At 38.2% G+C, this 24,749-nt stretch overlaps 1 protein-coding gene across 3 annotated transcripts in view; it reads right to left on the reverse strand.

Moving 5' to 3' along the window:
• Window positions 1-24,749, reverse strand: part of Klhl32 (kelch like family member 32) — a 164,052-nt gene that overhangs the window by 130,674 nt on the left and 8,629 nt on the right. For all 3 annotated transcript variants that reach the window (XM_051198614.1, XM_051198622.1, XM_051198607.1), the window contains exon 2: window positions 24,523-24,703. In XM_051198614.1, coding sequence (XP_051054571.1) covers window positions 24,523-24,703 — 181 coding nt within the window. The remainder of the gene's footprint in view (window positions 1-24,522; window positions 24,704-24,749) is intronic.

The raw sequence follows: 24,749 nt of genomic DNA on the forward strand, positions 1-24,749 counted from the left end.
TATGTTGTGAACAGTCAGCCTCTCTATCCAGCCAAAGGGCTTATGAATAAAATGGCCGGTGATAGAACAGAGGTTATTAACAGGCTCAACAACATGGACTTCCACTAACCAAGGCTGACCTAGCTATAGCTGCTGCTGAGTGTCAGATTTGCTAAGAGCAGAGACCAACACTGATCCCCAGTTATGGCACCATTCCTCAGGTGACCAGACAGAAAACTGGCTGCAGGTTGACTACATTGTGAAAAGGACAATGATTTTTACTTACTGGAATAGATCTATCATCATGATTTTCTACACAGTATTGCTTCTAATCAAGAAACTCACTTCATGGCCAGAGAACTGAGACAGTGGGCCCACAACCATGGAATCCACTGCTCTTAACCATACTTCCCACCATCCTGAAGCAACTGGCCTGATAGAAAGATGGAATGGCCTTTTGAAGACAAAATTACAACACTAATTAGGTGGTAGTCACCTGGAAGGCTTCAACAGTGTTTTCCAGAAGGTGATAGATCCTTTGAATCAGCATCTAACATATGTTTCTCATATAACCAGGATCCACAGGTCCAGGAATCAAAAGTAGAAAAGGAAAACTTTCACTCACTATCACCCCTAATGACTCAACAGGAAAATTTTTGCTTGCTGTTCCCATGACCTTAAGTTCTTCTGGACTAGAAATTTTGGTTTCAGAGTGGGAAGTGCTCTTGCTAGGAGCAAACATTTCCATTGAACTGAGAGCTCAGATTTCTTCCTGGCCACTTTGGCCTTCTGACACCCTTAAGTGAACAGGCTAAGGATGTGTGTTAGGGGTAAAGAAGATTGTGTCTGAAGTGCAGGAGATCCTTTAGCCCTGTGTTTAAAGTTAATGGGAAAATACAACAACTTATCCAGGCAGGATGACAAAGGCACAAACCCATCAGGAATGAAGGAACAGGTCACTCCTTCAGTAAAGGAGCCAAGACCTGCTGAGCATGGAGGAAATACAGAATGGGTAGTAGAGGAAGGTAGTTATAAATACCAGTTAAGGTCATGTGACCAGTTACAGAAACAAGGTTTATAGTCGAGCTGGGTGTTTCTGTTGTATTTTGTTAAGAATGTTTTTATAGGTTGTGTGTGTGTGTGTGTGTGTGTGTGTGTGTGTGTGTGTGTGTGTGTGTGTATGTTTTCAATTTCTTTATCATGTGATATAGCATCAATTAAGAGAATACCAGTGGTTATCACATTTAGGTTTGAGATACTAAAAGAATGTCCATCGAGGGACATAGCCACCTCAAATTTATAACATGTTTGCAGTTGTCTGGGAGATAATTATTTCATGTTAAGCATAATAATGACCTCGTTAAGGATGTATTCCTAGTGCACAAAAGGACTTTGGGAGCACATTCCCCATGGAGGGATACTCCCATAGCCTAGAGACACGAGGGAGAGCCTAGGCCTACCGCAAATGACTTGAAGGGATGGGATGGGGGGTGTCAGGGGTGACATGGGAGGATGGAAGGGAGAGGGAACTGGGATCAATATGTGAAATAAGAAAAAATATATAAAATAAAATAAAAAAGGAAGAAAATGGCTGTTTTTTTTTTTCAATAAAAAAAATAATGACCTGGTTAAATATATAATGCGTTTATGATTGTGCTTTGTATAATTATATCAAGTTAGACATAACTATGAACTGGTTATTGCTTTTCATTTAGAAATTAAACATGACATAAGGAGATATGGTTGTACGCCAAACTGTCAAGAGGTAGAATTGTGATGGCTATTCGTCATTGTCAGCTTCACATATCTAGAATTATTAAAACCAAAGTGACAAGGTAAACGTGAGGGATTTTCTTTTTCTTAATTAAATCACCTGAAGTAGGAAGACCCACTTCTAACCCAGACCTTTTGACATACCTTAAATACAGATCTTTTGAGATAGGAAAATCCACCTTTAATCTGGGCCACACCCACCTTCTCCTGGCAGCCCATAAAAACAACATGGAGAAAGGAAGTTTGCTCTCTTTGCCTGCTTGCTCTCACTTTCACTGGCAAATCCATTCCTGGCATTAGCCCCCACTTCCTCAGGATTCTGGTGTATACTGAAAACGAGCTGAGCTATCCAGCCTTGATCTACTTTCATTGGTAGAAAACCATTGTTGGACTAGCCTGTAAGTTGATGCATATTGTATCAATGTATACTATACACTGCATATGTATGTATGTATGTATGTATGTATGTATTTCAGTTCTGTTCCTGCAGAGAACCCTGAATAATATAATTCTAAAATAAAGTATATTTGTCAAGTCCAGGTAAAGCTCTTTTTAAAGTTTCATTTTTACATCATTTTGATTTAATAGCATTGAGTCAGTTAACATACTACTGAGTCACTCATCTATCAGTGAGCACACACACAGATGAAGGCACAACTCCCCGGTAACAGATTGCTTCATCTAACTACATTAGTTGTTAAGTAACTATTTGACTAGAACCTCATCTAAGGCAGAATAGGCCAGATCAATGAAAAGTAGTTCAGTTCTTCCTAAATGTGCAAGTTCCCTTTTTCTACAAATATACCACTATGTCCAAGTCTGCACATCTTACGAAATGAGGAACAACAGGATTCTAAGAAAAAAAATCACAAGAGTTCTAAAATACTAATTAATAAAATCTAAAATGTAATTAAATTATTTTAAATTTTATAAAGAGCTATGTTGGTGCAAGGAGATTCCTTTGGGGCTCCTTTTGCCAACAACTTAATTAGATATAACCCAATCCTAGTACTGGAAGATTCATTTAGTGACAAGAAATGGCCATTTATAGTTCTGTCTCTTCCATTATTTGGTGATTTCATTTAGATTGTCCTCATATATGTATACATTTTAAGTGTCTACTGTATTAGGTTTCTATATTAGCCCAACAATGTCCCTTAATTTTACCTGTTTCTCCCATGTCTTCCCCCAAACTCCTTACCTTACTTCCTCCCCACTTGGTCCTCTCATTTCAGCTCCCCCATCCATAACTATTTTCTATTTCTCATTAGGATTTCTTTTTCTGTTCCCTCTAGTTCCTTCCTCTATACCTACCTTCTCTGTGATACTAAGGTTGCCATTGACTTGACAGGTAATATCCACACACAGGCAAATGCAAATGCATATCATGTTTGTCTCTGGGTCTGGGGTACCTCACTCATTATACTGTTTTCCACTTTTACCTGTTTGCCGACAAATCTGTTCCTTCCTTCCTTCCTTCCTTCCTTCCTTCCTTTCTTCCTTCCTTTCTTTTTTTTTATGACTGAGTAAAACTTCACTGAGTAAATGTACCACATTTTCTCTATCCATTCTTCTGTTGAGGGACTTTCCAGTTTCTGGCTATTATAAATAGAGCACCAGTAAGCATGTGTCTTTGTGGAAGAATGAAGCATCCTTTGAGTGTATTTGCAAAAGTGATATAGCTGGATCTTGAGGTAAATTGACTCTCATCTTCCCAGGGATCCACCACCCTGATTTTCCATAGTGATTGTACAAGTTTGCATTCCCACCAGCAACAGATGAGTGTTACTCTTACTTCACATACCCATCATCACAAGCTCTCACTTACTTTGTTGATCTCAGCCATTCTGATAGGTATAAGATGAAATCTTAAAGTAGTTTTGATTTGCATTTCTCTGATGGCTAAGTGTTTCTCGGCCATTTGAGTTTCCTCCTTTGAGAAGTCTCTATTTCATCTATGCCCAATTTTTAAATTGGGTTATTTGTTTTCTTGACATATAATTTGAGCTCTTTATATATTTTGAATATTAGTCTTCCATCAGATGATCCAACCCCCTTTCATGATAAAAATCAAGGAGAGATTAGGGATACAAAGGACATACCTCAGGATAAAAAAGGCAGCTTATAGCAAGCCCATAGCCAACATCAATTTAAGTAGAGGGAAACTCAAGCAATTCCACTAAAATCAGGAATAAGACAAGGTTGTCAACTCTTTCCATACCTATTTAATATAATACTTGAAGTCTTAGCTAGAACAATAAAACAACTGAAGGAAATCAAAGGGATACAAATTGGAAAGGAAGAAGTCAAAGTATCTTTATTCGCTGATGATATGATAGTGTAGATAACTGATCCTAAAAATTCCACTGGGAAACTCCTACAGCTGACAAACACTTTTAGCAAAGCAGCTCAATTCAAAATTAACTCACTGAAATCAGTAGCTTTCCTACACACAAATGAACAATGGGCTGAAAATGAAATCAGGGAAACAACAATTTCCCTAATAGCCCTAAATAATATAAAACATCTTGGGGTGTCTCTAACTAAGCAAATGAAAGACTTGTATGACAAAGATTTTTTCAAGACATTGAAAAAATAAATGTAAAACTACATTAGATGATGGAATGATCTCCCATGTTCATGGATCAGTAAGATTACCACAGTAAAATGGCCATCCTCTCCAAAGCAATCTACAGATTCAATGCAATCCCCATCAAATGTCAACACAATTCTTCACTTTCAGCTTCCTTTGGAAACACATGTACACACAAGACATAATAGTTAAAACACTCCTGAGTAATAAAGAAGCACTGAAGGTATCACTTTTCCTGATTTTAAGTTGCACTACACATCTATAGTTTAAAAAAAAAAAAAAAAAAAAAAAAAAGCATAAAAGCATTGTATTAGCACAAAACACTGAACTGAAGACCCAGGTATAAATCTACACACCTATGGACATCCAATTTTTGATAAAGAGACCAGAAATACATACCAGAAAAACAAAAACAAACAAACAACATCTTCAGCAACAAATGGTGCTGGTCAATATAGAAGAATGAAATAAATTCATACTCCCCACCTACACAAAACTGAACTCCAAATGGATCAAAGACCTCAGAATAAAATCAGATGTACTGAACCTGATTGTCTTATTTAGGGTTTATATTATGAAGCAATACCATGACCAAAGAAACTTGGGGAGAAAAGGGCTGCTTTGGCTCACACTTTCACTTCACAGTTCATCATCAAATGAAGTCATGATTAGGAACTCAAATAGGACAGAGACCTGGAGTCAGGAGCTGATACAGCAGCCCTGGAGGAGTGCTGCTTACTGGCTTGCTCCTCATGGCTTGCTCAACCTGCTTTCTTAAGAGACCAGGACCAATCCACAATGGGCTCCCTGCCCCCATCAATCACTAATTAAGAAAATGCCCCACAGGTTTGCCTACGGCTATATCTAAAAGAGGCATTTTCTTAATTGAGGCTGCCTCCTCTCTGATGACTCAAGCTTGTGTCAAGTTGACATAAAACTAGCAAGTACACTGATAGAAGAGAAAGTGGAGAATAGCCTTGAAGCATTGCCTCAGTAAAAAACATTCTGAACATGATGTTCAGAACACAGGCACTAAGATAAATAATTAATAAATGGGACATCATGAAAATTGGTAACCTACAGAATTGGAAATGATTTTCACTGAATTTTATAAGAATCTATAATTGATCGATTTCTCAAAATGTATACATTAGTATATTTTATGTTTGCATATGCATCACCCATATTGGTTGCCTTTTTCATTGAGTGAAATAAACGTTTTCAATAGTTAGGAAGATGGTTGGCAATATGACTCGGCAGGTAAAGGCTGCCGCCTACCATGACAACCTGAGTTCTATTCTCAGAATCTATATGATGGAAGAAGGGAACTGTGTTCCACAAGTTGTTCTCTGACCTCCACATGTACTATGTCAAATAGCCCCTCCCCTCCAGAATTCACACAATGACTAAATGAATTAAAAAAAAAACTGTAAATCTAATTTTAGGAATTAGTAAAAATAAATGACATCTTCAGGTTACTATGCTACCTCATTTAAATGTTAGGAACTGAAAGTAAGAGAAATTTAGTGAATAGCCCAAGGCAGGAAAGGCAGTAAGCAGCAGAATCAAGAAGTAAATACACGCACACTTTGCCATTGTTCTCCACTTTGTTTCTCTCTCAAGAATAAAATGAGTATCTGGGAAAAGCATGGGCCTTTGCATTCAAAGAGAAACAGAGGCATATGGCCATTTAGATGTATAAATGTTCCCTCTTTTGCTTCTTTCATCCATAGCTGATATCTGAAGGGTAAGTACTCACTGCTTGCTTGGTCACTGCATTATTGCTGTCTATTAATGAATCTCACAGAAGGCTGATTCCCCAGACTGTGCAGAGTCAGATAATATACCATAGGTGGATTATGAACACAACATAATAAGAATGATTTGATATAAAAAAAATCTCTCATCACTTTAAATTCAAATATTTCTGAGTGAGAAGAATACAGATAATTCAATTTTTTTTTAGGTATCCAGGCATAGAAGCCCAGAATTCAATTAACATCAGATGGGCTAATTAAATGCAATTGATAGGACAAGCAGCTGGATCATCCAACTGTGTGGACAATTCATTGAGTCAGTTTTTACAAAGATGATAAACAAAATTGCAGCACATCTACAGATCCCAGTAACTATTCATCATGGTCTCCCTGCTTTTCCTTCATTTATAAGACATCTGTGTTCAGTCAATACTTAATTTTAAAGTTTTAAAATTTCATCAGCTTTATTATCTTTGAAAGTATTATTCAGACCAAACTGACATTATGTGTACACATGGGATCAACAAGCATGAGTGAAATTTTTATTGTAACTAAAACTTACCATGAAATTTATAATTTGGAAAGCATTAAAAAGATATGAAAGCAAAATTTAAAAAAATGAAATGTCTTTCCACATACATTTGAAACAAATACACATAAAGGACGTAGCACAATAATCTGCATAGTGTAAATGATGCCAAATGTTAGCTAGGATGATTCTTCATAAGTATTTTTTTAGCTTTGTATTACTTACATTGGGTAAAAATGAATCAGTTTAAATAAAGGAATAACACAGACTAGAGTTCCCCAGTCTCCATTCAGCATAATGAATACATGGAGCCATAAGAATAACAATGAAAATAATAGTCACCATGCTCAACTGGAAACAATTTCTCCTCAAAAGAGGAATACAACAATATCTTTGAGGTTTCTATGTACAAGGGAAAAGGATACTTGGACACTATCACTATTAACTGATTCCTACTCCTAGAATGAAAAAAGAATTCTATTTTTAATGAATGTCTTCTGTGTAAGGAAATTATAAAGCTATTATCTTTAAAAATAAACCAATACTACACGTGGGCATCATATCTTTGAAAAGCACATCTGAAATTATCTTCCCACAGCATTCCCACTGTATGGTGTATCCACAGAATCACACCTGAAATCATCTCACCACAGCATCCCAGTGCATGATGTACCCACAGCAGCAGATGTGAAGCTGCTAATTGCCAGCCAAGCAATTAGTGCTTATCTGATGCTCATCAAGTGTGAAACTTGGTAACAGGCTGGCTAAATAATGTCACATGATTGCTTAATTTGGCTTTGCTGAATATCAAGGCCATAATTAATGGTGCCTTTTTTTCTCTCTCATGGCTAAATTGAAAAGCTAAGGCTTCTTAGTAGATATACTGATTAACTATCAGATACAAGTTTCAGAATGCCAACTTACTTAGGTGGGAAAATGAGTACACTTGGGGTTTTTATTTATTTTGTTGTTAGCTTTTAAAGACCCTTAGAATTATATGTATGTAGAAATTTATTTAACAGATACTTGAAGAAAAGTCAACATCATCCAGGTGGTGGTAGTACAGGTCTTTAATCCCAGCACTCTGGAGATAAAGGCAGGTGGATCTCTGAGTTCAAGGCTAGCCTAATTTAAACTGAGTTCCAAGGCAGCCAGGGATACACAGAGAAATGCTGCCTCAAAGAAAAAAAAAATCAACGCAGCATGTTAATTCTCTCTTCTAAACCAGGATCTGCTGTTTGCAGAAAGACCCAAACTAGAAAGAAGCTACACATCACCACAGTAGATCTTCAAACAAAGATCCAAGGGCACTGGAGCTTCAGCCGAAGAGGGGCTGATTTGGCCTGCCCCTAACCACTTCCTGGATTCAGTTAACAAATTGGCCAATGAATCAGAAAATATCTGTTGGGTTATGAGTTTCAAAAATGTTTTAGCAGTACACAGCCATTATGAAATCTAAGAAGTTCTACATGAGACAGAATACAGTCATTTCCCTGGGGGGGTAGTCTTTTGCCTCAGCAAATCCATATTCTCACATGGAGAAAGAAAACAGACACCACCTTAGTGTCTCTGAGCCTGCCTGATCACTACCTTCACACCAACACCAGCTATTATAGAGAGATTCATATGAATAAATACCAAGGATGAGCTTATTTTGATGAAAATATCTTATGAAAGCCAAAACAAACAAGTAGAGTAGAAGTGACCGCCATTGTATTTACAGTTGTCTCCTTTGATCCAGGGATAAATCAGTGCTGAGTAAATATGAAGAATATAAACTCAAAGCTCAACTAATGGTTTATGGAGAAGCCATTTGGAAGCCTACTATTTTATAAGCCAAATAAATGCACAGATGTGTGTGTGTGTGTGTGTATATATATATATATATATATATATGTATGTATATATATAAAAAACAATATAAGTCATATATATATTATATTCTTGCATTATGTATAATTTTAAGGGGAAATATACTACATAAATGGATAATACAAATCTCAGAATCCATGGGTTATTAAATGAAAATCCAAGTGCCATATGGGGACACCTCCCCATGTGTTGGTCAGGAAGGTCCCAGGGGTCTTCAAAGCAACATTGGCTATTGCCATTGCTCTTTGCTGTCTGCCACAAGAGCCATATATTAAACCCATTTTGGAAGACACCACACATTTTGATTGTAGGGCACAGAAATCAAGCTGGAAGCTTCCTCTCTGCTAACTATATTTCATAGAACCAAAGGTACAAGGCAGGCTGGTGGTGGAACAAAGTAATTAAAGGTCTTACTGACCTTACTTATAGACCTGAGTTACACCAAATGCTACTTTTTTTTTAGTTATACAAATAACACATGAATATAGTTTTCTAAAATAATTAGTTTTAGATAAAATTAAAATCCTACTTTCTGGAAAGGCAGTATTTGAACAGACATCTACAGACAGCATAAGAACACATCATGTAGAAGGCAATTCCAGGAGAGGCTGACTGTGCATAGGTCCCAGGTGGAGTGTGCCAGATAAGAATAGTGGGTGTGAGAAGACAGAAAATGGGAGTGGTAGGAGGAATCATCTTTTAATCTCCAGCAGAGTAGGCAGCATCCTAATTCGTTAAGAAGTAGGAATTTGAGTTGTATTTTCAACAGGATCACTTGGGTTTTAGTACCAAAACAGCCTCTGTAGGTCTGGATTGAAATAAGAAGACAACATGATAGAGTACTATGACACTCCATCCAAAAGTTGACAGTAGATCAGCTTAGATCAGTGTGACAGTAACAAAAGTAGTTGAGACTTGTCTATATTTTAATGGTAGAGCTGTGAGATTTGCTAGCAGTCAAGGATGACACAGGCATTTGGGCCCTGTCTTGATTATAAGACTATAAATAATTAAAAGGAGAAAATTGCACAAAAATTGTTTTGTGGGCTGCATTGACACTTTAGTACTAAATATACTAAGTTTGTGTTGCTCCCTAAACATTTAACTAGAGGTAGTAAGCAGCCTGTTAGATGTATAAGTTTTAGGTTTGGGAAAGAGCTTGTATCAGGTACTATCTTAGGGTTTCTATTGCTGTAAAAAGACACCATGAATATGGCAACTCTTATAAAAGAAAAACATCATTGAAATGGCTTACATTTTCAGAGGTCTAGTCTATTATCATCATGGTGATGAGCATGGTAGCATGCATGCAGACATGGTGCTGGGGAAGGAGCTGCTACAGGTTGATGATATTCAGACAACAGGAAGTAGATTATCTCACTGGGTGTGGTTTGAGCATATATGAGACCACAAAGCCCACCTCTAGAGTGACATACTTCCTCCAACAAACCACACCCACTCTATCAAAGCCACACCTACTAATAGTGCCACTCCCTGTGAGATTATGGAGGCCAGAGACATTCAAAGGACCAACAGTTATCTCTGTTGGTGTTTTTAAGTTATACAAATAATATGTGAATATGGTCTTCAAAATCTTATACACACTGCATAGAATATCCATAAAGAAATGTCCTGGCTTATTCTGCTTTGAAGATGGCCTGTTAATTTATTACCAAAATTCAATACATATCAGCATTTCACACCAGAACCCATTCAATTCTTTGCTCTGATATATAGTCAGCAAAGCAGGACACAGGTGAACAGGAGTTGAAAATGTGGGCTGAGGAGCCCAGGATACTAGAATTCGCATCTAAATTAGGTCCCTCATTTTATTTGACATTCACTGGACATGGTGATTTACTATTAACTCATTGAGTTACACCAGATGCAGCTGGCTTGATTCTCATGGTGGACCATTGTCTCCCTTTGCCTTAGTAAACATTGAACTTTGGGAATACTGGAAAAATGAATGTGAATTCTGAGTAAAGGCATTTGTTGAAATTATTTCAAAAGATTAAATAAATTTTTATTCAATGTTTAAGCTATGTACTAAATAGTACTTTATCTTCCATAGAATCAAAAGGCCTCAACTACTGGCTCTCTCTTTGTTAGAACTTATGAGGCTGTATGTGGTGTGTGTTGAGAGAGGGGAACAGGGACTTTCCTATTAATAACAAAAATATCCACTATTGGTACAAAATTTTATCCTTTTTATGTACTGTTACTATATTAGTAGATATTTAAAATAACAGAGAAGATAATGCCAAGTCCATTTACAAAGAAACTATGCTGTGTTGTCCAATTACTTCTGATCATATAGTCTGCTCTAGAGTGTGGTTGATACTTATTCACTCCACTAAATAAAACTTGTTTTTCCTTCTCCCAGTATCAATTAATTGTAAATAACTTTTCAATTAGGATTTACTTTATTTTTTTAAAAAGACAGAAATAACATGTAGTGGGGGGGGTCTCAACTTGTAGAGAAGAAAACAAATAATATATATGCAATATTTATATAATGTAATAGATATACAATACAACATATTGTATGATTCCATTGTGCCACGTCCCACGGGGCAGTCAACGATGAACTGGGAGACACCTAGGGGAATTGAAGGATAAGGGAGGATAAGAATAACAGCAAGTCCATATTCTGATCAAGCTGTCAAACTTTATTTTCTCAGGGGAGGCTTATCTAGGACCATGGGCAGGATGTGAACCGGGGTTTGCAAGTGGGCAGGGTGAAAGGGTCAGTAGAAGGGAATGCCCTGAACTAATCTTTAACTGGCTGTAAAGCTGCAACAAGAAGATTATCCTAAGCTATTCTTTAACTGGTTGTAAAACTGCAAGCCTGTATCTAGGAATGCTCTGCTAAACATTCTGCTTGCTTGCTTCTTAAGAGGCAATAATTTTCTATCTCAGAGGACTGAGGTAGTGAGGATGGTGATAGTCCCCAACACCATTGTTTTTTAAATGTGCCACATCTTCTTTATCCATTCTTCAGTTGAGGGACATCTAGGTTGCTTCCAGGTTCTTGCTATTACAAATAATGCTGCTATGAACATAGTTGAACAGATGTCTTTGTTGCATGGATCATTTGGGTATATGCCTAAGAGTGGAATTGCCAGGTCCTGTGGTAGACTGAGTCCCATTTTCCTGAGGAACTGCCATGCTGATCTCCAAAATGGCTGTACAAGTTTGCACTCCCACCAGCAGTGGAGGAGTGTTCCCCTTTCTCCACATCCTCTCCAGCATGAGTTGTCATTTCTAATTTCAGCCATTCTGGCAGAAGTAAGATGGTATCTCAGAGTTGTTTTGATTTGCATTTCCATGACAGCTAAGGATGTTGAGCACTTAAGTGTCTTTCAGCCTTTTTTAGTTCCTCTATTAAGAATTCTCTCTTCAGTTCTGTACCCCATTTTTAGATAGGGTTATTTAGTGTTTTGGTGACTAGTTTCTTGAGTTCTTTGTGTATTTTGGATATCAGCCCTCTGTCAGGTATAGGGTTGGAGAAGATCTTTTCCCAGTCTGTGGGCTGCTATTGGATCTTGTCAATTGTGTCTCTTGCCTTACAGAAGCTTCTCAGTTTGAGGAAGTCCCATTTATTAATTTTCGATCTCAGTATCTGTGCTACTAATGTTCTGTTAAGGAAGTGGTCTCCTGTACCAATTTATTCAAGGGTACCTCCCACTTTCTCTTCTAAGAGGTTCAATGTGACTGGATTTATGTTGATGTCTTTGATCCATTTGGGCTTGAGATTTGTGCATGGCAATAGACATGGAACTATCTGCAGTCTTCTGCACACCATCATCTTGTTGTGCCAGCACCATTTGTTGAAAATGCTTTCCTCCTTCCATTGTATACTTTCTGTTTTGTCAAAAATCAGGTGTTCGTAGTTGTGTGGGTTAATATCAGGATTTTCAATTCAATTCCATTGGTCTACCTGTCTATTTTTGTGCCGATACCAAGCTGTTTTCAGGACTATAGCTCTATAGTAGAGCTTGAAGTCGGGGGTGGTGATGCCTCCTGAAGTTCCTTTATTGTACAGTGTTGTTTTGGCTATCCTGGGTCTTTTGTTTTTCCATATAAATTTGATTATTATCCTTTCAAGGTCAGTGAAATTTGCAGGCAAATGGATGGAACTTGAAGAAACCATCCTGAATAAGGTAACCCAGTCACAAAAAGAGGAGCATGGTATGTACTCACTCATATATGGATTTTAGACCTAGAGCAAAGGGTCACAAGCCTATAATTCACACCACCATGGGAACCTAAGAGATTAATACAAGGTCCCTCACAAAAGGGGAAGGAACAAGATCTCCTGAGCATATTGGGAATGGGGAGGGGCAGTGAGTGGAGAGGGAGCCAGGAGAAAGAAAAGGGGAGAAGCAAAAGCATGTGGGACTAGGAAGATTGAGTCAGGGGAGGAATAAACGAGAGAAAAATGACTCGAGAAATGTCCAGAGACCTACAAGACTGACCCCAATTAACAATTTGAGCAACAGTGGAAAGGCTACCATAAATACCCTGATAATGAGATTGATGACTAACTTATCCACCATCATAGAGCCCTCATCTATGAGCTGATGGAAACAGAAGCAGACATCCAAAGCTAAACACTGAGCCAAACTGCATCCTCCCGATGCAGTGAGGGAGGACAAGACCAGGCTACAGAAACCCATAGAGACAGCTGACCTAAACAAGGAGGAGCTAATGGACCCCCAGACTGATAGCTGGGAAACCAGCATTGGACTGACTCAGACCCCCTGAACGTGGGTCTCAGTTAGAAGGCATGGGCAGTCTAAGGGATCTCTGACAGTGGAACCAGGATGTATCCCTTGTGCACAAAAGGACTTTGGGAGCACATTCCCCATTAAGGGATACTCCCTTTACCTAGAGGCAGGAGGGAGGGCCTAGTCCCTATTCCAAATGACTTGATCCCTCCTGGAAGGCATCACCCTCCCTGGACAGCGGGGTGGGAGGGTAGTTGGTGGTCATGGGTTGGACAGAGAGAGGGAGGGAAAAAGGGAGGTATGGAGAGGGAACTGGGATCGATATGCAAAATCAGAAAAATAAATAAATAAATAAATAAATAATGCACTGTATGACAATTTTTTAAATGAATAAAAACAAAACAAGCAAAAAGTATCAAAGAAACCAGATTTTAAAAAAAAATAATGCATGTGAGCTCCCTTCCTAAGATCATGTGACAAGTGAATACTAAAGACACTAAAACTTGGGCTAGCACTAGGTCCTCAGGTCTCCTGTAACAACAATGTGGAACAGACAGATATTAGGATCTGTGTCATCAACAACTTTACAAACCCTCTCCCTTTAAAGACTGGCAGAGAGTTACTCCCCATGGGAAGATTCCAACTTTATTTTAGAAACACTCACTCATTCAGGTTAGGGGAAGCCACATGTCCTTGTCACACAGAATGGCATGCAATGGGGTTTCTGCTATTTAGGGCTACCACAGCTTCTGATAAACACCTTTTAGGAACACATCAGTCTCCCTATTCATGAGTTTTTAGTGTTTGGATATGGACTACAGCTCAGAGGTTTGTGTGGACAGTTCGGTCCTCGGTGCAGCAGTGCTCAGATGTGGGCTCCAAGTTTATAAATGCATTGACCCACTGATAAATTCATATCTAAATTGATTACAGCCAGGTGATGGAAAGTGGGAGGTAGTGCCTTGTTGTGGGGACTAGGTTACAGGGAGTATATACATGTCTCCAGGCCCTTCCACAGGTAAAAATGAAACCGGACATTTCCATGTGATAAAGACAGTACATTACAAGCAGTGGGGATCTACCACAACCATTCACACAGTACCAGATACCAGAGAAAGATAGCAGAGGCAAACATGTAAAGGCACAGCAGAAGTAAAAGACATTCTGGAGTCTGTGGTCTTGAGGCCTTGTCTATCCAAGATTTGCACATCAGGGGTTTTCCTCCTGGTGGGCTGACACCTAGAACTTCAATTACCACCTACTGCTCCTCTGACAAGGACACCAGCAAACAGATTCATGATACAAATGCATATATTCGAATGGAAGGAGTTCTTCAGAGGGTATTGGTGAGTGACTACAGTCTCACAACAGCAAGAAACCGTTTTGATCAGATTTCAATAGAGAAAATGAAGGTAGAGGATCTATGATGTCTTTGGAACTGCAGTGGGCTCTTGGGATGCAAACAATACAGTAGAAAATATAACCTTGACTCCACCCCTAGCAGGAGACTTAAAGAAACATCTTTAGACAAAAAGCCTTCCTCTATTGCTCTTTCAATGGCATAGTTTCCTTTAAAATGCTTATGGCCACTATTTTCCCAGCATCCTCCATACCTCAGGCCTATGGACAGCATTAACATCCAGTATTCACACTATCCAGATACTCAAACATCAGGCCTTAAGTCTTACTCTGGAATTATTCCTCCCTTTCCCATCCATAAGTAAGGGCCTGCTGATTCCACCTCCTCCTAACCATGCTTTAGAGAGGGTTTTACCTGTCTAGGCATATGTTCCTCCCTGAATTCTTACTACAACCATCTCAGCCACTCTTGAAGCCCTTAGTAGGTATTATTGACATTTGAACCCCCCTTTCTTTATTTCTAAATGAACAGGATATTAGTATCCATTATCACAGATAACATATCAATGAAATACATTGATCTACATAAGTCTTTGAGAATATATGTGGGGAGCACAGCAAATGGTCACCAGTGACAGTCAAATTTATTATTGCTGCAACTGGCTGGGAATACCTGAAGGAATATGGGGTAAAAGCAAATAAAACAAATACATATCTAAACCCTTAAACCCTGGGATTGATAATATTATATTGCAGTTATCTGTCCACTTGTCTGTGTCTTCCACTAGACTATGAATTCACTCACTGTCTAGAAAATAACAGGCTTACAACAAATGTTTATTGAATTGAAAAATTCTAATTATGCATTATATTCTCATTTAGTCATCATTTATGCCATTTACTCCAATAATGAATGGGGAATATGATTACAAAAACACAGGGAATAAAGACTTTTTTTCCAATATTACTGACTTTTGCTCTTCTCTCAAACCTGAAAATTACACACTGTATTCAGACTCTAAGGGGAAAAATATGTTCAAATATTTGACTTTCTAAAATATTCTATTTGAACCATTTCACCAACACATACATGGAGTTACGTTAGGAAGTCAAGACATCCATCTCCTTGGCCAGAAAATGTAGGTGTTTGTGAATATGAATATTTAAAATAAAGATAGCACATTTAAAACACTATACAGAACCCACAGACATTCCATAACCCAACAGAGTGGCTCATTACCCAGGATTGCCCACCCAGGCCCCATGACCTGACCTGTGATCTCAGAAGTCAGAGTGACTTCTAAGAGGAAATAATTAATAGTTGATTCATGCTCAATGATTCCACACATCATGCATACATGCATGCATGTACACACACACACACACACACACATACACACACACACACACACACACACACACACACACACACACACACCCCACAGGATCACAAGCCTTTGACTGACTTCTCTTGTTACCTCTGATTCAATATTTCCCAACTCAGTCATATTCAACAATACCTCTATGGACTTCACTACACTGGCTAGTCACAGTTCTTCTCCAAGATACATAATCTTCAATTCCTTGAAGGAAACAAGCTAAAGAAATGAGACTTTACAAATTCCGTAACACGGTACAGGAGAGTCAACATAGAGCTTCATGAGAGATATCAGGAATGTTGGTTGTTATAAACCTTGGAATATGAATAAACTGAGGATCAAGGGGGTTACAGGTCCCAAACTGAGACGTGCAAAGCCCTGAGGTGAAACAGAATATGTGCTTGGAGAACTATGCCAGCACTGAATGAACAGATGAGAGAAGGGAGGGATTGTGTATGGTATTGTGAGTATGTGAAGGCTGACTCTAACACTGAGTGGAGAATGTCCATTCACTGCATAGTCCTGCACAAATAAATGTTTGAAAAGGAATAGCCAGAGAAGGAGAAAAGTCAGATGGCTACAAAGCAACAAGGAAGTGGGTTTCAAATTCAAAAAATGCAAAGATGGAAAAGGATGAAACCAAGGTATTCTGACCATCAAAAGGAGCTGACATTTCTTCCCACAAACACCCAGGTATATCATGGACAGGCACCCATAGTCAATCCAACAAGCAAAATAGCTTAATTTTATTGAAACTACGCGGAGTGTGAAATCCTACATGCTGTGTTTTCTCTGTGCCATTAAATCTCTGCACCAAGCCATCCTGAGGCCTGTGCTTGAGGTCATCAGCTGACTGATGAAAAACACAGATTCACAGAAGTGAGGTGATCTGCCCATGTTTATTCAAAACACAGTGGATAAAGAGGAGGAACCCAGCAACTATTAATTGAAGTAGAACCTTCTATTTGCTAAGCACTGTGGAAAAAAACTACACAGTCCTGCTGTAGGATCAGAACTCAGACAGGGTCCTTGGCTCATCCATTTCTTCCCATTGCTGCTTTACACTTTCCTAGAAGAACTCCTGCTGTAGTTTAGTTTTATGTTTGACAAATACCATGTTGTGGCTATACCACTCGCATGAAACCTAATTTTTAAGTTGTTTTTAAAGTCACCATTTCTTGACTCAACAATGTTTCTTATACTTTCTTTTAAAATGTTAATGATCACAACAAGTCAAAGTACTTTGTGTTCACCTGGTCATTTGTTATTCATGTTTCAAGCAAGAAAATCTGTTGTTAACTCTCAGGCCAATATCAAGGAACAGTTTACACCAAAGTGTGTTCCTGCTGACTCCTACATTCTCATATTTTATGAATCAGGACAAGAAGTATTTTAGCTTCACAATCATGCACTAGATACAAAAGTGTAGAGCATAAAAGTTTAGTTTGTACTAAAGTATTTACTTAACTTCATAGAAGAGAAAATGCATGATTAATACATATTTAGTATATATACATTTAGTATTTAAGATCTTAAGAATTAAATTATGCATGAATTTCTATGTAAATTGGGGAACATTGCTTCATTCACTTAATAAACTACTGAGCAATTACAAAGTATGAGACAACATTATATTATTGCAAGAAAAACAAAGGTTAATAAGAGCATCAAACCACTGTGTCTAAGTATTCTAATGTACAACATAAGATTCAGGAGCAAACAAACAATTCTAACTTAGGGTATGGAGTTCCAAAGGCAGTTCTTTATGAGTCTCTTAAATTTTTGTATATAATCTCAATGAAACAATTTTCTAGTTTGTTCTCTACTGCTGGAAAAACAGCAAAACAAAACAACAACAAAAAACCTGACCAAAGCCAACTTCTATCACTAAAAGAAGCCATGGAAAGAACTCAAAGCAGAAACCGGAAGCCATGGAAGGAACTCAAAGCAGAAACAGCACAGCACACATATAAAGGAGCATTGCATATTGGTTTGCTTTCCATGGCTTACTCAGCCTTGCTTTCATATCCCACACAGGATCATCTGCCCAGAGGTGACACAACTCCCAATAGACTGAACACTTCCACATCCACCATTAATCAAGAAAATGCCTCATACACATGCCTACAGGCAATCTGATGACAGCAATTTTCTCAAATGAACTTTCTCTTCACAGATGAGTCTAGCTTTCATCAAGTTGACAATAAATTAATAAATATGACTAGGACAAACAATTACCATCCTTTATCTAATTCTCTTTTCAGGGGTGCCTGTATCAGAGTCTGGAGCAAAATGAAGGTTTGCATACAAATGCAGAATATCTCTTACTGGGGTGAGGGAGGGGATGGTTACACAGGAGATTCCTTGTCTCAGCCTCTTCTGTACTAGAATTACGGTGGCTATTTCCCACCTGGCTTTTACACAGGTGTTGGTGATCCAAACTCTGGTCCTCCTGTCTCCCTGATTATACAGCAAGCACCTAACCCACTCAGCCAGCTTCCAGCTTGCCTTCAACAACTCTGTAGCACTGTTACTTGGCAACTGAATATAATTGATATTATATCTTATATGGGAAAGACAGGATTCTTATTACAAACAGAAAAAAAAAAAACCAATCAGCTGGTATAAAGACCTCTATTGATTTCTGTATTATTTAATGATTTTTGAAAAGGATTTTTTTTTATTACTTCTTTTTTGAGATTATAATTACAACATTTCTCACTTCCCTTTCCTCCCTTCAAACTCTCCCATATACCCTCCTTGCTCTATTTCAAATTTATGGCCTCTTTTAAATTAATATACATTGTTATAATATAACAATAATATAAATTGTTATATACATACATGTATATATGTATACATACATATTCATAATATAATGTCAGTCCAAAAATGTTCCTTGTATATATTTTTTTCCAGAATTGACAATTTAGTAATAGATAAACAATTGATATACTAACACTTAGAGAAGATTATTTCCCCAAAATGATATTTTTTTACATTACATTTAAATTTATACTCCTGCTTATTACAACTCAGACTGCTATGAGTCATACATTTTCTCTTATACCAATTCTGGAAGTGGCCATGGGATTTTCCTGGCCATGGTAGATCCATATACACTAATTTTGTATTTCAAAAATATTACTTAGTCATTGTAGTGGTTGAATCAGAATGGCCCTCAGGGGTTCATATATGTCAATGCTTAACCAACACTGAGTGACACTATTTGAGAAGATCAGGAGGTGTGACCTTGTTGGAGGAGATGTGTTACTGGGGGGTGTGATTTGAGGTTTCAAAAGCCAATTTAAGTCCCAGTATCCCTCTCTCTTTCTGCCTGTGGATCAGAATGTAGCTCTCTAGCACAACATGCCTGCCATGCCTGCTGTCATGCTTCTGATAATGGACTAAACCCCTGAAACTGTAAGCAAGTCCCCAATTAAATGCTTTCTTTTTTAAGAGTTACCATGGTCATGGTGTCTCTTCACAGAAATAGAACAGTGACTAAAATAGTCATTAATCAATAAGTAACACCTAAAAGAAAATTAGAAAAAGTGAAATTAAGGTCTGAAGAGGTGGTTCAGCACCAACATGACAAATTAACTCCAGTTAAGAAGGTACAGCCCCTTCTTCTGGCCTTCATGGCACCAGGTACACATGCAGTAAACTTTACAGGCAATACATTAATGCACATATTTAAAAATAATCATTTTTTAAATTAATGTATATTCAGAAGCTAATCTTATTTCCAGCTAACAAATTATTCATATTTGGTTTTTGTACCCATATAAGAAGTTAAAGAGAATATTGGTTAAGAATTAACCATGAATAAAAATAGAAGACTTAAGAAGATGAAAATGATACCCCTGCAGGGCTTGTTATAATCTGTGGGGGTTAAAAAAAAATTAAGCACTGAAGAAACTGAAGACTAAGATGAAAAGATCAACAGGAGAACAAGGCCCTCAGAATCAACTAAGCAGGGCTCCTAGGGGCTCACAGAGACTGAAGTGGCAATCACAGAGCCTACCTGGGTCTGCACAACCATGTTGTAGTTGTTTAACTTGGGGTCTTTGGGGAACTCCTAACAATGGGAGAAGGAGCTGTCTCTGATTCTTTTTCCTGCTCTTAGGACACATTTCCCTCTTATTGGGTTGTACCATCCAGCCTTGATATGAGGGTTTATGCCTAGTCTTATTGCAACTTGCTATTTCATGTTTGGTTGATATCCCTGGGAGACCTGCTCCTTTTCTGAAGAAAGTAATGGGCTGGGGAGGAGGGGAGGTGGGGGTGGGGTACTAAGAGGAATGGAAGGAGGGCAAACTGTGGCCAGGATGTAATGTATGAAAGAAGAATAAAACAAATTCTAAGAAAGAAAAACCAAACGGAAAGATTGCCAATGCTCATCTATTAGCAGGATTAATATTTCAAAAATAACTATTATTAAAAGCGATTTACAGATTCAAGAAAATCTCCATTAAAATGTCTATGGCACTTTTCACAGAAATAGATAAAAGCATACTGAATGTCATAGAGAGCACAAGTGACCCCAGACAATCAACAATCCTGAGCAAAAAGAACACAACTAGAAACAGCAGAGGCAGCAGAAGCCCTGATTAAAGTATAGTATACTGCAAAACTATTATAACAAAAAAAAAACAAAAACAAAAACAAAAAAAAACAAAACAGCATAGCATTACCTCAAAAACAAATATGCAGATCAGTGGACTGGAAAAGAGGACTTAGCCTCTTTTCCTATCTCCTGATAAAATATTCTCATGAAAGAAACTTAAGACAAAAGAGATTTATTTTAGCTCCCATTTCAAGAGATCACGGTGGGTCACTTGGGGAAGCAGGAGCTTGACCAAATCTGCCACTGTCTGTAGGAGAGAGCCCTGAATGCTACACTAGGGCTGAGCTTTTAATCTCCATCTTATACAAGGTCCTTGTCCTTCTCACAATTAAGATGGCTCTTCTCTGATAAGCATGTCCAGAGACTCACCTCCCAGGTGATTCTAGAGTCTGTCAACTTGACAGTTAATATGAACAAGTTACCACTAGTAAATTCACACAGTTACAACTACCTGACATTTGACAAAATTGCCTAAATATACACAGCTTCTTCAGTAAATGATTCTGGGAGAATTGGATGTCCTTGTATGGAAGCATGAAGCTCCATGCCAATCCCTCACCCTGAGCAAAAGTCAACCCTGTTGTGATACATAGTATTTATGATTTATTAAAGCTTGTCCAAGGATTCAGAAGACAAAGCCAGCCTCAAACTATAGATCAGGCAGTGGTGATACACACCCTTAATTCCAGCAGCCACAGAGCTAGGCAGTGGTGGTACACACCTTTAATCTCAGGACTCAGGATTAAGAGATAAATATGGATCTCTGTTAGTTCAAGGCTATAATAACAACACAAAATTGATCCAGTCCTAAATGAAACAGCTCACACAAAGGTGATCTCAGCACCTGGGATCACACACCTTAAATCCAAGCACTAGGGGGGTAGAAAAAGGAGGATATGGCTGGGTGGAGAAAGGAATATAAGGAAGAGACAGAAATTCAGAGCCTTTTGCCTGAGGATTTGTAAAGACATGACTGCCATTTCAGCTGGGTAGAGATAAGATCTACAGGCTTGGCTGTTTTGCTTCTCTGATTGTCTGTGGCTTTAATAAATTATAAATAATATATAATCCATAACCCCAAAATACCCAAAGGCCTGAAACTATGAGACAGAAGAAAACAGAGTGAACACTCTACGACACAGATATCACATTTCTGAAAAGGACATCAATTGCTCAGAAAATTACCAGGAACATAAGATTTCATGCAATTAAAAACCATATAGCAAAGGAAAAAGCCTGTTGAAAAAGCCTACCAAATGAGAGAAAATCTTTGCTAGCCATACATCTGACAGCTATACATCTAAACTATATATAGAGCTCAAAAATATAAAATAAATATAATAGATAAATTAGTACTGAAATAAATAGTTCATTTTCAAAACAGGAATTACAAAATGGCCAATGAACATAGAAATGCTCATGCAAATTATCAAGATTCCATCTCATCTTAGTCATTAAGAAACCAAATAAGGGTGGGGTTTAGTGGTGAATGACTTTAATCCCAGCGCTCAGGAGACAAAGACAAAGACAGGTCAATTTCTGTGAGTTCAAGGCCAGCCTTGTCTACGCCATGCATTCCAGGTCAGCCAGGACTGCTAAAACAGACTATTTCTTAAACACTGAGCCATCTCAGGTGGGGATGATGTGGGAGAAAGAGGACCATTACACAGTGCTGGTGGGGATGCAAACTAGGCTAGCCACCATGGCAATTAGCATGGTGTCCCTCAAAAGTTTAGAAATATTGTATGAATCAGCTATACAACTTCTAGACATATACTCAGAGAACTCTAAGTAAACATACCACAGAGATGTTTGGCAGCACTAATCACAATAGCCATGTCATAGAACCTGTGATGTCTCTGACTGGATAAATAAACAAAGAAAAATACTCGGTGTATACACAATGGAGTTTTATTCAGCCATAAGAATGAAATTACCTTATTTGCTAGAAAATGAATAATCACACGAGATTACCATATTAAGCAAAATAAGTCTGATGCAGAAAAACAAATAATAGGTTTTCTCTTATTTGTAGGTGCTAGAAGTTTTCATAGATGCACAAAACCATATAGTAATAGTAAAACAGAATGGAGATGAAGCTCAGGAAGACCAATAGGAGGGTAAATGAGAAGGAGAACTAAGGGGAAAGAACAAGAAGGACATGAGAATAGTAGAAATATGATATATTTGAAAGAGACTTCCTTTGTGAACACATGAACAATGAATGCATGCCAGTTTAAAAAGTAGAAGAGGAAAAGGGGGAGAAGGTGAACTACAATGGTCCAACTGGTAAAGGACCTTACTGTACAAGTCTGGCAACCTGAATTTGATCTCCAGAACCCACCTAAAGGTGGAAGGAAGGAGAGAATCAACTCTACAAAGTTGTCTTCTGATGTTCACATGCTCACCTTGGCATGTATTCTCACACATATCATACATACATATGTACACATACAGATACACACAATGTTAATATCTTCTCTCTCTCTGTGTGTGTGTACATGTGTGTGTGCATGTGTGGAATACACATATGCTTGCATGTATATTGGCATACTTGTGTGGAGGGCTGATGGTGATGTCAGGAATCTTTTTCAACCACTCCTCCACTTTATTCACTTAGGTAAGGTCTGTCAATCACATCAGAGCTGCTAGAAATGCCTGGTCTCACTAACCAGCTTTCTTGGGATCTTTGGTCTCTGCCTTCCAAGACTGGAATTACAGGCAGGCCACCCCCCAACAGTAATATGGGTTTCAGGGATCTGAATTCCATCCAGTGCTCATACTTGTATGGCTTGTCCCATACAAGCCCATAGAAATGGTTTCACTTAATCTTGACTTAAGGTCAGAGAGTTTAAAACTCCTTACTCTTCCAAGGTTAAAGTAATATGTGGCTATTGTAGGATGTTTGGTCTTAGTGGTAGATGTCTTATCTAAATAACAACAGACTTTGTCTGAGGCATGGTTACTCTTAACCCTCAAGGCCAGATAATGAGAGATTTAGTCTAAGGCCTGGTTACAAAATGTTTGGAGAATTAAGGAAGAAAGTCTGTTTCTTCCTTGTATCTTGATAGAAGTTTTTTGCCATGTTCCCCTTTTTAGTTGAGGTATTTAAGAATGTTGAAGAATAAACGTGGGGCATTCAGTATTCACTGGATCACCCTTCTGACTATATCCTGTGTCTCTATCATTTCCTTATCGTCTTTACTTGCCATTTGTCAACCCACACTCCCCATCTCAGGTAGGAAATGGGGAAGTCGGTTGGATTTGACTGAAGCCCCACAAAAACAGGTTACGACAATGGCTGTATGTTAACTACTGAGATATCTCCTCAGACCCCAAAATAATACGTTTTTAAAATTAAAAACAGCAAAAGTCAGAAATGGATTTCATTTCCAAATATGCAAGTTAAGAACCATATTTATTATTTATTTACATTTTGAAGTCCAAAATTCTAATTACACAATCTCTAAAGTCAGTTTCCTTATATGTAAAAATGGCAACTTTCATAGCATCTGCATGCACTTGTACAAGCTGCTTGCATGAAGATGAAAAGACCTCATGCTATCAAGTTTGTATCACCACACATCACTCACAGCTAGAGACCACATTCCAAGTTCTAGCAAAAAAGAACCATATCTTCATATGCCACCCATGTCACTGCCACACCATTCAGTGCTTGCAAAATGCCAAATGCATTAGTCAGATGCAAAAGGAGAGGTCTGCTTCCCATTGCAGGCATCCAGCCCGGGTCAGTGAGTGTCCCAACATGCCCCTACATAAATCTGTCCAGGAAGGAACACTTAACAACTCTTCAGACCATCATGTAATTGGCTCATGGCCCAGGAAACATAAGGAAACACAGCTGTCCTTTCATATGGCCATTGTCTTCCTAAGACAAACATGTCTACCTTTACTTACCCGGAAGTAGTCACTGCAGGCTGCAAGGACAGCTTTGTGAGCATGGAATTTCTGTTCCTCAGCAATCAGGGTCACGTCGCAAAGAATGCCATCACTTCTTTGCTGATTCAGTGCTGCGAGCACAGTGTCATTGTGAGATTCTGAGTGGCACAACCTCTGGCCAGTCAGCATTTCTTGAATACTACAAAGGAGAACAAGGAAACCCTGTTTATTCCTTTACTCCTTTC

This window comes from Phodopus roborovskii, unplaced genomic scaffold, assembly GCF_943737965.1.
Source record: "Phodopus roborovskii unplaced genomic scaffold, PHOROB, whole genome shotgun sequence".
Lineage (NCBI taxonomy): Eukaryota > Metazoa > Chordata > Mammalia > Rodentia > Cricetidae > Phodopus > Phodopus roborovskii.